The sequence below is a fragment of the Plecotus auritus genome (assembly GCF_963455305.1).
Source record: "Plecotus auritus genome assembly, chromosome: 2".
Lineage (NCBI taxonomy): Eukaryota > Metazoa > Chordata > Mammalia > Chiroptera > Vespertilionidae > Plecotus > Plecotus auritus.
Window position 1 is genome coordinate 72,376,195 of NC_137771.1, and position 13,477 is coordinate 72,389,671.

The 13,477-nt window shown below is 42.8% G+C and overlaps 1 protein-coding gene across 1 annotated transcript in view; it reads right to left on the reverse strand.

Annotated features, from left to right (window-relative positions):
* Window positions 1-13,477, reverse strand: part of TGFBR3 (transforming growth factor beta receptor 3) — a 211,997-nt gene that overhangs the window by 20,636 nt on the left and 177,884 nt on the right. Inside the window, exons 9-14 of the mRNA XM_080654990.1 lie at window positions 12,383-12,708; window positions 11,839-11,991; window positions 9,323-9,463; window positions 9,010-9,168; window positions 4,653-4,952; window positions 1,659-1,779 (exon numbers count right to left, since the gene is read on the reverse strand). Of these exons, the coding sequence (XP_080511116.1) occupies window positions 1,659-1,779; window positions 4,653-4,952; window positions 9,010-9,168; window positions 9,323-9,463; window positions 11,839-11,991; window positions 12,383-12,708 (1,200 nt within the window). The remainder of the gene's footprint in view (window positions 1-1,658; window positions 1,780-4,652; window positions 4,953-9,009; window positions 9,169-9,322; window positions 9,464-11,838; window positions 11,992-12,382; window positions 12,709-13,477) is intronic.

Here is a 13,477-nt window from a genome sequence, read left to right on the forward strand (position 1 = left end):
ATAACTGTTTCAAATGGTTAAAAACCAACTAAAAAAAAAAAAGCAAAACAAATAATATCTACAATGAAAACACAGCTGAGGAACCACTACGCAGCTATATTTCACACCAACTTTTGGATGGGCGGGAAATGAAGCAAAGATTATTTTGCTTTTTCAAACAGTATAGCTGAGGGTTACAGCTAACACTCTGAAAGGCCTCTGGAAGTCATCTGGTCCAAACCCCTCCTTTTCCAGATAAAGAAAATGAAATCCGAGGCCATGAGGGGAGATCTCCAAAGTCCCACAGCCAGTTATCGGAGAAAGCTAAGAGCTACCCCCAGGCTCCTGGCTCTACACCAGTGCCCTCGCCGCCACCCTCTCCTGCCTTTCTGAATGGGGCATGTTCCTGGGAAGGGGGCAGACGTCATCACCAGATATGACAATAGGAATGGCACTGCTATTTTCACAGAGGTCACTCCACTGGACGGCATCCACATGCCTCTGCTCCGTTAGGTCCTGTTTGCTCCAGGGCCGCCCCTGCTGCCTACTCTTGCCAAATCCAACAATGCTCGGATCAGAAATGCCATCCCAGAGCGGCCCAAGCCCGGATCTGGTGTCAACACCATCCAGCAGGTCTCCCAGCTGATGCCCAGCAACTGGAGTCAGGCTGCTCACTGGCTTTTGTCAAGGCCCTGGGTGCCGGTGACAGGCTCCTCTCTGCCCCTCGGGTGGTAGGAGGCAGCCTGGGGCTCTAGCTCTGAAATATTTACCCCAGAGGCTTGAAATCCACTCTCACTCTCCCAGCCTTCTCTTAGCCTGGCACCTTTAGACAATGTTTCTTTGATAACTGTAACTGCCCACTGACATTTGGTCGTTGACAGCTGCCTGGTGGGTTCTTGCTTTTCCATGCCCGTGGCTGGAGCGATGCTGCGCTCTGTCACATCAGTGCACAGGGCCTTGCAGCCACTCGAATACCCCTCGGAGCCCAGCTCTGCTCCTCTGCTGGTCTGGCTGGCCTGGCCTATGCCAGATCTACTTTGCGCCGGGGTTCCCCCGGATACTGGTACCACCCCTCTTAGAGTACATCCTTCCTTTTCTCCTAGGAGATGCATCTTGCTGACCGTTCCTGCATGTGCAGAAAGAGCCATCCTTGGCTTCAAGCAACCGATGAGACCGCATAAAATTCTGAAAACTAAATTATAAAAACACATTTGAATACTAGTTCTCAACCTTCCTTCTGCTGTGACAGCTAAGATGGATGGTATTCACACACATAACACCCTCCCCAAAGGCATTTGCGATCTTGACAAAACACCACAATAGCTTGTAGCCAGCACAGCCATTCCTAGGAGATCATGGAAAGTCCATCTCTCCATGCCAGGAGGAACTCTAACCCTACACAGTCGAGGAAGCATATTTGAATGCGAGAGAGAGTGACATTGTGACCAGGACAACCTTGACTCTGATCTAATAATAAAGAGGAAATTATTTGCAAATGTATCCCTGACCACGGAGCTACATGTCAGTAGGGCAATGAACTAAATAAAAAACTCCTCAAGCAAAGAATCCTTTTCTAAAATTACTAGTTGGCCATTAATACATCTTTTGAATGAAACTGGACTTACAGTATTGGAACCTCCTAAGGCACCCATCCTCTGATTGCGCCTCCCAAAACACACCTTTAGATTCCACTTCGTGATGGATCACAGCGAGAGGCTTGGTGAACGTCTTCTTATTCTGCATCATGGCCCAGATCATTGAGGCATCCAGTGAGGTGCAGGCTTCATCGGGAGGCACGCACTGCAGAGAGGCAGAGCAAAGAGTCAGGGGTCACTCTACAGGCTTCACCAGCTCAGCCTGCACAGCTGTCCTGTGCCCCTTCTCAGACAGCTAACAGCTGGTTACCACAGAAAAACAAGAGATCTGGGTGTTTTCCAAAGAACTACAAATAATCTGGGAGATATAGTGGCGGGCCCCATGTATTCTCAGCTGCACTTAAAGATGCAAATATTACTGAACAGCTTATATATATTGTCATTCTTCCCCTCCCCCCATCTTCCCACAAAACAACTGGAGGTTTTAGCATTATTTAGTGTGAAAAATAAACTATCCAACAAATGTTGGCCCTAGACCAAGCCGGTTTCACATAAATGGTTCATGTTTACGATCTGTGATTGTGGGAAACTTCATGTATTGCATTATGAAGGTGACAGATTTTACATCTGTTGTCCAAAAAGATAATCATGTTGTCGAGTTTGTTTGATTTTTTAAATCCTGATAAAGGCTTGTGCAAAGTGAAGCTTTCCAGTTATCTGTTTTTATTGTTCCCAAACAGAGTTCAGGGGAGCTGTGCCCAGGTGTGGATGCCAGGAGATCAGCTGCTTCTAGCTATTTTAAGGCCCCAAACTTAGAACTAGCGTGCCCAAGCCCAATGGACCTGTTTTTAAAGTGTATGACCACATTCCATTACTTTTTCTTTAAAATAACTTTGGTTCCTTGTCTATGCTCATGAATAAGTGAAACTCTAATGTAAATCGACATCTATTTGCTTTTGCTGTAAGAAGAAATATATCAACCATTTAAAAAGTCTATAGCAAGGCACCCCTGAAAGTGAATTAACTCCAAGCTCTTCCCATCACAAAAGAACAAAGACTTTTGGCTTTACTGTCCCTGCTGCTTCGAGAAACATGCAAGTCAGACACATAGTATAAGCAGACCTCCATCCCAAAACAGAGAAAAGCCTTTATAATAGCCCTCTTGTCAAGGGAAACTGGATTTTCTGTGAAGGGGCATCATTGTTGAAAAGATTTGCATTTTAGGAAAAACTTTCTTACTTCCCTACCAGTTCTTCAGTCACGTAAGAGCCTAAGATTCTACGACTAACTCACTGCGTGACTCTGGGCAAGACACTGTACTCTCTGCCTCAGCAAAGGGCATGGGTAGGGGTGGACTCAACAGTCTTTGAGACTGCCTCCTGGAAGATTCTTTGGCTCTGTCTATCGTCACAGAAAACACTCAATAGTCACTAGAAATATAATATTTACTATAAGCAGTAAACAGGGAGACAGTGGTAACAGCCATCCTAAGCCACTGCTCCATAAATGGGGAACTATCTCATTTGCTCCTCTACCCGAGGGAAGCTAGGTACTATTATTTCCATCGTATAGGTGAGGAAAGGCTGGTTCTGAGAATTCATGGGATTTGCTTAAAGTCCTGTTAATAAATAGCAGGTCTTACTTGTCAGGCCCCCTGCTCTTTCCACTGTATCTTACCTCAGGTATAAATAGCGACTTTAGGTTTAGGGTAACATCCCATGTCATCCACTGGGACTTACAGCTCTCCTTAGGATGTTGGGAAGAAAATATTGGGACTAATTTTCACAGATGAACACACTATGAAGCTGGGCTTCTACAGGCCAGGCTCAGTGCGAGGTAACAGCCAAAGCCATCAATAAACACCCGGTAACTGCCAGGCCGCCCCTGCTAGATCCCTTACTCCTAAAAGTCATCCACTGCCTGCAGGAAACAGCAGGGTCTCACAGCCAAGCGTTCAGTTCCCTGTGGCTCTCTACCACTGCCCACCGCGTCCCAACCTTGGTGGCCACTGAAAGGTGAATGCTATAAGGCTAAGGCATCAGTGTTTCCCAAAGCAACCTAAAAACACAGTCTAAAACACCTTATATGTAGGAACTCCCTGATGATTATGGTCCGATTGGCTGTATTTTCATATGCACTACAAAATATTATTTGATATTAAATGGATGCCCCAGGGAATATAATAGTGCAAAGGATTCAAATCAATGATAATCTATCTGATACTGATAATTTTTCCTCCTACCTCTGCACCTATCTCTTACAACCCATGCAGTAAGTGAGAGAATTCCATACCGACAATACATTATTAATGACACAGCTCAACTATTACACTTTTAGACATGGATTTATATGTGACTACAAAAGGATGAGAATTAAGCTTACACTGTGTAAAATATCCACAGAATAAATGCACACTTAAAATTATCTGTAATTACGGCAGATCACACCCTCCATGCACAAGGTCATGAGGTAGTGAAGTTGCTGACCTCTACAGTAGCCATTCCAGCAAGCTCAAAGGGTTCTGATTTCTGTACAAAATGTGCTGGTTCAATATGGGGAGTGGTACGAAGTAAACATGATGAACTGATATGGGACCAAGAAAAATTTAAGTATTTGTTAGTTTCCCTTAAAAGTCCTCCTGAGACAAGTCAACCTTATAATTCACACAGAGAAGGTAAAAAAACAATCGCAATACAAGTCTCAGTGGGACCTGGAAAAATTAATCCTCACACTGAACTTGTCCTTTCGGCTCTCGGCACTTTTGGCACCGCACACTATCTGAAGAGCAAAGATAAAGCCAGACCTCTCCCTCAATGGAAAACAGTCTTGATTTATCATCCGTAAGATACTATTACTTAACATGCATGGGGGGGAAATATCATACTGTCGGGATTTATTCTCTAAGACTCCAGAAAACTCGCAGTTCCCAGCTCACAGGGACTTTATTACTTCAACCGGGCAGTTCCCAAACGGAAAACCGCCACCTGTAATAACTTGTGGTTAAACGTCTCTGGTAAGTCACACTGCCTCATCTAAAAATGTCAAAGTAACAGCACAAGTGGGCGAAGGCCCACTAACCTTGGGTAACTTCTGGGGGTCCTTTTCCTTCTTGGTACACAGCGTAAGCTCACACTGCAGAAAGAGCAGTGAGGTGTTGAAGACGGGCTTGAAAACAAAGCTGAATCGCTTCTTATCTATCTCAGCGTGCGGGATGGGAAAGCGCACGCTCTTGGAATTGTAGAATTTCACAGAATCATCTTTAGGACAAATGTTTTCAATGATGGTGTAATCAGACATCCTATCAGGGTTCGAATTTGGAGAGATAAAGCACGTTTGGATGGCAAATCCCAGTTCCTGGTCAGCCTTAGTAACAGACACCTACGGAAAACAGCAAGATCAACACAGAGAAACAAGTTAGCATCTCATTTTTACTTTAGGCACAAGGGGAACATACCAACACCGTCCTTCTGATGAGAGACATTTCTTTATTCCCACAACATCCATCTATAGTCTTCTTTCTAATGATAAAAGTAACATATACACTCTTTGAAGAAAGAGATATTTTCTATTTAAACTTGATATGGATGGTGACAGTGAATTATTTAGTTCAAACGCCAGCCTGGAAGATTCCAGTACAAAATGACTAAGTCTCTTCAACCTCCCATAAGTCCTCTGGGAGATAAAAATAAAAGCAAAGTGGATTTTCCAAAATAAATAAAACACCAACAGGCAAAGCTCCTGATGTCATAGCAGTGCATTTGTAAGGCAAGCTCTTTTTTAAAAATTGCTCAAAAAATACAGAGGCAGAATCTATTTAACCTATGCAGGGAGTACTGGCTTCTAAACTGCACAAGTCAGAGTGGGCCTAAAACATGGCAGGTAAACTACCGATTCATTTAGAGTCCTGCTTCACTGGAACAGCAGAGCTGGCCCTGTGGCTGAATGCCAGCTACGGTGCAATCTGGTGGCGATCACGGGCCTGGCAAAGTGTCCCAGCCACTCACAGGTCCAAACCAGGCCTTGCCAAGTACTCCCCCTTCACTCTTTAAGCCCAACGGTGTTTTAAGGGAAATCTAATCTGGAAACGTTTCCGACTCATTTACACTTCCCTCTTACAAAACATTCTATGGGCTATGTCCAACCCTTGTTAAGGTTCTTTTCTTTAGAAACAGGAAGTAATGTTTGGCCCAGTGTAAACAGAATTCAAACCTCAACTATCCTGAACTCAGCTAAAATCCCTGCACCAGACTGGATTCTCCATTTGGTGATACATGGATGGCCGTGCAAACTGCCTCTCCCCTCATTCCTTGACTAAACTTAGGATCAAAATAAACTTAAACACTTTAGAAATAAAGTTAGGCCTTAACCATAGGCCAACAGCTCCAGAACAGTTTCAAAAGGCATGGAGATATAAACACACTTTCCATTCTGAGAAACCCAGGGGAAGTCCCTGACACTGCATGGGGCTCTCAGTCCACAGCGCTATTTTGCAAGATCCCTTCATGGTTAACTACAAGACACTCAACAATGGAGATGATTATGAGTATGTCACTCTGTTGTGCCTTAAAGCTTAATCCCTCAGAACAATCTGATGAGATAAACATTTTCATCTCTACTTTATAAACCGAGGAAAAACTGAGCATATAGAATAGATGGCTTGTCAAGATCATATCTAGCAAATACTGGGTATAACCAAAGTACAAGCCCAAATATTCTGATCACACGTCCATTTTCTCTTTACTATTTCACTGTAGCTACAGCGTCAATTCAACCAGGCCCAAGAAGTGGCCTTGGAAGAACACTTTGTAGGAAATATTTCTAGCAAGTAGTGTTTGATAGTCTGTAAATAGTCATGTTGTTATTTTTGCAATATTCCTGAAAAATATTTTATCTTGAAAAGATAGCAACTTACACATACCCCATTTAAACTAAGAAAGTCTCCTTTAACATGAACTCAGGACCCACAGTGCAAAACTGTGTGACAGAAGAAATGTAAATCTTTTCTCTCATCTCAAAGAAATATGAAATGGCAGAATGTCTAAGGTATCCCAAAAAGTTGTTTTGGAGGAAAAAGGTTATTAATAAGTCTTTTACTCTAAAATGGACTGGAAATGCGTATTGGAGGGCTGTGGGTTTTGGAGTGAGACAAATCCCAGGAAATCATGTGCCCTGCTGCTCATGAACATGAGCTCTGAGCCTCAGTTTCCTTCCCTACAGACTGAGGGGGGACTACCTACTAGATCCGGTCATTGTGAGGATGAGTAAAATCAAAATGACATGCAAACAACACAGGTGCCAGCTACTCCATGAACACCAGCTATTATTAATGGTATTACTCAATATTTATATTTGGGGGGGTTATTTACAGTTTTTTAAATTCCCCAACACAAATGAACCAAAAGAAAAGTTGCCATTATGTGACCAAATATCACTCAAGATGACCAAAATCCAGATGGAAAAACTGATCATGTCTTGGATTAAAAGAAGGGACTATAATCTAGCATAAATAGAGGATTCTAGGAGGGGATATGATAAGGATGGCCAGGAGAAAAAACTTGGAAATAGTTCTTTAGGCAAGACAACGATTTAGTAAGTTTTATTTACCCTAAGAAAAAAAATTCTAGAGAAAAAAAAATTTTTATTTTCTTATTAGCAGTGAAATCCAAACTGGGACACAAAGAATATACATAACTGCTACACTGTTTAGCAAAATATTTACAGATCCTCTCTCATGTTTAGGTGGTCTCAAACAACTTTAAAATAAAATAGCTCATAACATTTTCCCCTTGCCCAAATTCTCCTCACTGTACTTGATATTTAAAATGGTAACAAAAAGATTTGGTTCATTTCTTTTTCATCACTTGACAATGTCTTTGACAGAATTTAATTGTAAAAAACATAGATGATATATGACAAGATATAATTGGGAAAATATGAATAAAAAACTAAACAAACCCATATTTTAAGTAGGCCCACACTGGAGGGAAAGGGAGAAAAACCAAAACACCCAGGGTTGGATACATGAGGAAGATTGGCCACAGATTAGCATAAAGCAGCTGAGCCATAAATTAGCAAAGCCAGGCACACATTTGGAAAACAAACTGCAGTTAAGCAGAGCCTCTAAAATCTATAGCACAACAGGGAGTCACGGACCAACTGCACATACGGACGCACAGCCAGAAAAGCAAGAAGAGAACAGCGATCTTGGGTTAGGAGAGATCTACGATGAGGAACAGCATGTAGACAGCAGTCCATTTTCCCCCGTGGAGAGAGAAGGTGCACCCAAAGAAAGGGAATGCCTCTTAAGACAGGGAATTAAAAAAGAGAAGAGGTCCAGGAAAATGTCTAGAATCAGCAGGCTCCGTCCCAGAATCAGTACAAATATGAGAGTTATTTGTCTTTCTAAAACAGAAATTATGTGCACTGCCATTACTGTAATATATAGGAGTAATCCCATTTGACCATTGAGCTTCTCACTCCCCCCACCATGAAGCAGAGCACTGGCTTGCAGCTTAGCAGCAGAACTAGCTCATCAGAGGGTGACTCCTCCGTAAGACCAGCAGACATCCTGGGGACATAAGGAAAGTTATCTTCTCTAGAATATGATCTGAGAACCTGGATATTTGCACTGCTAATACGTTGCATTTTCTCCCCTTTCAAATGGCACTAGAGAATACATGATAGTAGCATCCGGTGGATAACAGTGTGGGCTCTGGGGTGAGTCCTGACTCTGAACTCTAATAGGTACTACCTGTGTGACCTTAGGTAAGTTTTACCTCGATTTCCTCATCCACAAAATGGGGATATTAATAGTTCTGTCTCAGAGGATTGCTTTGAAGAATAGATTATTACAATATTTATAACTGAGTTTGGCACAAAATAAATCCGCGGTAAATGTTAGCTGCTGTTATTTCTTTATTACTACCACTACCTAATATTTTTGTAGCCATTCCACAGACTTATGCTGTGCATGATCATTACCACTGTATATAGAAAATAGTTTTAATAAATGTATAGATACATTTAAACAATGATCTAGGGGAAAAAAGACAATTTTCATGAGATACAGTAGCACACAGCATTTCACTAACGTGTGCAATTTAAAAGATAATATGTGAGGTGGTTTGAAACATTTCATGGTTAACTCTGACACTGTAACTACTGAGCTACTGTTCCAAAAATGCTAAGCAAGAACAGGCTTTATTAGAATTCACACTGACGACGTTTTTAAAACATCCATCTATAGAACACTCTCCATTTAGGATAATGTAGCAAGTCCTGAAATTTTCTGCTTTGGTCAGAAATCAAGCTGGAAGCATTTTCACCCAGAGCTGGCCCAGGGCTGTAAGGAAGAGCAGGGCAATTTAGCTCACACCCCAGGAGCTACTATAGCTGAGCACTAACCTGAAGGCCAAGGCTAAAGTTGCAATCTCACCTCAACATAAATGTGTCCATTCTCTGCCACGGAGAAGACGCCCTGGGAGGGCGCCAGGAAGAGGTCAGTGTTGTACAGCTCCATGTTGAAGGTGATGTTTCTGTTGGGCGGGTCCTGGAAAGTACTGGGATTCCCCACCTGCCGCAGGCTGCAGTTAAACTGGGGGAAAACAAGACAGAGGAAAGTCAGTCAACGGAAGGATAAAGGTCCTGTAGCTTTATGAGCTCTGGACTGTAACATCTAATTCCCCACCCCCCAAGAGTTCCTAAAGACAACATCTTCCACATACTACCTATTACAAACAAACACATACCACCACAATTTCAGGTCGGCTGAAGGGGGAAGTATCTCCCTCTTCCATATCTCCTTGAGATCCATTATCACCAGACTCCAAATCTTCAAAACCATCTGGCCAACCACTACTACCCCCAGGGGATGGAACCTGTATCACAATCTAAAAGGCAAAGATAGCACAGAGAATCATAAAAACACCAAATCACATACATTTGGTTTTCACGTGCATGCACACACACACACACCTCCAAGTGTGCCTAGGATTTCTTCTTCAAAGAGATGAAAAATAAAGAGAAACCCAATTCATGTTCAAAATATGTATCTTCCTTTGTGAGAAAACACAAATAATTTCAAACAGTGAGAAAACACTAGACACTGAAATCGGGTTGAATGGGGTTATCAATAGGCCTGCCTATCTGGTAGGGGAGGGGAGCTTCTCCTAGGAGGCTGCTCTTCATATTAAAAATTCTAAGAAATAGTAAGAGCTGGCTAATGCAGGGAGCTTTTGTTATGTGTATCAATCAGGTTTGTAAAAAGTTTGGTTTGAGTTAGAAGCAAATGGCCATTCTCTCCTCATTTTTTCTCTTGTACTCCCCTCCCCTGCCCCCACACACACTTTCTTCCTAATATATTTCTCTATGGTGTAGAGATGAACAAAAGAACATTATGTTTTATTCCATGGCACTGATTGAAATGATTATTCCTAGGTTAGCTGTGGATAAGATGAAAAAATTCACCTAAGGACCATGGCTTCATAAATAATTTCTCTGCATATGTAGGACAGTCATGCTGTCCTTTTGTTTTATTTATTTTATTTTTTGCTTTACATGCTTAGATTATGAATATGTTGCAAAATAAAAATATATAGTAAGTCTGACAACTACTACAATTATAATTGGAACAAATAGCTAAAATATTCACTGAAGGCAATAGAACAGGAAGAGAATGTAGGAAAACCACCTCTCTATTCTTTACCAGGTCCTCAAAGGAAAGTATTGATTCAATTAAAGCAAGCACCTAGGATACTGCTTGCCCTAGTACCATCATCTCATCACACTATATACATATAAGAATAAAGGGTTTTCAAGGGCTCATGATACACCTTTCTCTTCTGAGGCAAATGACCCTTTTTTAAGTTTTTATTTAACAGACAGATTATCATAGCCTCTTATTGGTGTTAATTTAGACACAAGTTTTAAATTCCAAAATTAAGTACAGTATATCAGTAATGTGACATTCATTATATCTGGAAAAAAATAGATAAATGCAACAAAAATTAGTGTTGGAATTGGCAGGAGGGTGTTCATCACAGAGGTCAAAGGTTCATAAATTATTCCAATAACAAAGGAAAATTAGCTAGGCTAGCCTGGTGTTGAGGAAAGATGAGTGCACGAGAGGTCAGGAAACTAGATTCAGTCCTGGCTCTGTTGTTAACTAGGTTCTCAAATCTAAGCAAGTCTCTTAACTCCCTGGAGTTCAATTTCCCACCTGTGAAATGAGGAAGTTGAATGATGTCATCTTAGGGTTCTGTCCAGCTCAAACATTCTAAGATTGTCTGAGGCATGATAAACTTGGGCTCACAAGGAGAGTCAGTGCCCACATGGGCCACAGTGACTGGTGTATCTAATCGCCAGTCTATTCTCTAGATGGGTCAAGCATGTCTATCCATCAGCAGTGGAATGAAGAGGAATGAGCAGCCTTGCCCACCCTGTCCCAGGCCAAAGCTGGAATAGGCACTAAGAACACACCCACCACGTCAAAGCTGGGCATAGGGACCTTGAGCCTTATTTTACCATCAAAAATAAAGTTCTTTTGAGACGCCATGTGTCAAAGTCTTTTAATATTTCCTGCCTATGGTCATCTCTGCAAGAATAGGTTTAATGTGAAAGGCTTTAGATGCACTGACGAGAGCGATTTCAGAAAGGCTTGCAATGGATTATCGCTGGGGGATTTGGAAAACCTCCCTCCGGGAAACTTCAAAAATGGGAGATTGTCTTCCATCTAGGTCTTTCTTAGAAGTGGAGAGACTAACTAATAATTTCTTAATAGCCCTTTCTGGATTTCTCTCTTTTGGCTCGTTTGTTCATCGGGAGGGAGAACTCTGGGCAGGACTCAAATGAGACCAGAGAGGACAGGGTCTGGTTGGCTCAGTGTGTAGATGTGCTCACTCATAGCCCAAGGGCTTGGCTTTTATCCTAAGGACCAGGCCTCTGATCCTGCAGCTTAGCCAGAGAGACAGGTCATAATTACCTTGCCAGCGAACCCCTTTTCACCAGGACATGGAAGGGATGACCACAGATGCTCCAACCAAGAAAACAGGGCCTCCCAACTCCCACAGATTCACCCATAAGGCAAATGACACAAAAACGTCCAGGGTCGAAGTACATCTCATTCTGTTGAGAACTGACACTTGGCTTGGTTCGGGCCTGGGGTATATGCCCCTCCTCATTTTCACAGAAATGTTAAGACTAGTTTTAAGGTAATACCCTGCAAGGCTCTGGCTAAGGGCCAGGCTTTGCTCTGGAGGACACTCACGGAGTTGAAGTAAACCACGCCATCCGGGGCGGACCGCCGGTGCCGAGTCCCGCAGCCATTCAGGGGAGACTCCAAAATGAAGTGGGTGCCATTCATCTTGGCCTTGCAGTTAGGATCCAACAGGGTGAGCTCCATCCCCGAGTAGCTGTTGGACTGAAACAACAACCACCAAAACATAAAGGGGGCCCACAGGCAGTTCTGCAGCACACAGTTAACAGTTTGCCTGGTCTTCCAGTAAACGTTGCTGGAGGCCTGCGTCCCCCGCCCCCTACCTACCACCTCTCAGACAGGATTGTGTTTGTTGGCCTTGGAAACCCAATAGCAAAATATTGACACACAAGGATCTGGAACCCCCCTGGCTGAGAACAACAGTAACTGGGTGAGAATCGCAGTCGAGGGGAAGTGACCCCATCCAACTGAGAAAACAGTATGGAGCCTCTGGACTCCCAAAGCGAAATAGCTGCAGAGAAAGAACTAACGCGTGCTGGGGCGAGATGCGGGGGGAAGTGGCCTTCTCTTCTCTCCTTTAAGGAACTGCACTGACCTGAAAAGAATCTTTTTCTACAGCCACGGTCATCTTTTCATTGTCACATTTGACTGACAGGGCAACATCCATGCTGCCCTGCACCTCCTCAGGCTCTCTGGGACCTGGAAACAGTCGTAAGCCGGGGATGATAGGGTCCTTTGGCTGGGGGAGCCCATCTTCTCTCCCTTCCTTCTGGCCTTTCCTGGGGATGTCCAGGAAAGAAAAGGGGAAACCTCCGTTCCGGCCTCTCTCTCCCCGGATGGGTGGGTTGTCCAGGCTTCCAGGGTCCAGCAGGATCCGTAATTCAGGAGGGATGGTGTGGACCTCCTCATCTCTCATCTCCTCTGGTGGTGACAGAAGACAGCAAAACATCATCAGTGTTTGATGCCAGGGCACACCATCATTAGAGGCAAGAACAGGAAGAATTAGCATGGAATGGGTGTGTGTAAAATTACACTCAGCAAATAATGTATGAGTAGTCTGGAAGCCTGAATTTTAGTCCTGGGGTTCTTTCTAAGTCACTAAGTGGCTTTGGGCCAGTGGCTTATTTCTCTGTGCCTCGGTTCCCCACATTTTAAAATTAAGAGATTTAATGATTAACGAGATCAAGTGGTTCTAAAATTGGTTGCACATTAAAACCACTTTGGAAACGTTAAAAAAAAAAAAATCCCTTTGCCCAGGCTGCACCCAAGACCAATTAAAAATCAGACCCTTTGAAGTGGTACCTAACCGGTAATGTGTTTTAAAGCTCCCCACAGGATTCCAATGTATAGCCAAGGTTGAAAGCCATGGGGTTAGATGATTTCTAAAGCCCCACAAACTATAAAAATCTATGATTTGAATAAGGTATGTGCGACAATGTTAGTCTATTTGCATGCCATTGAAAAACTTCCCTTGAGTCTAGAGATTTAGAAGAGCTTCTCTAAAGATTTTTTAGACTCCTTTTTGACTGCTAAATTCTAATAGGTATCTGGGCACCATGGCCTTCAGAATCGAGACCTAAAGAAGAAAAGAAAAATCTGCTTAGTTTAGTTTTGTTTTGCTGTTTTTTGTGTGTGTGTGTGTTTTTTTTTTCTAAAAAAGCGGCCTTGCTACTTATTCTTTCAAAGGGAC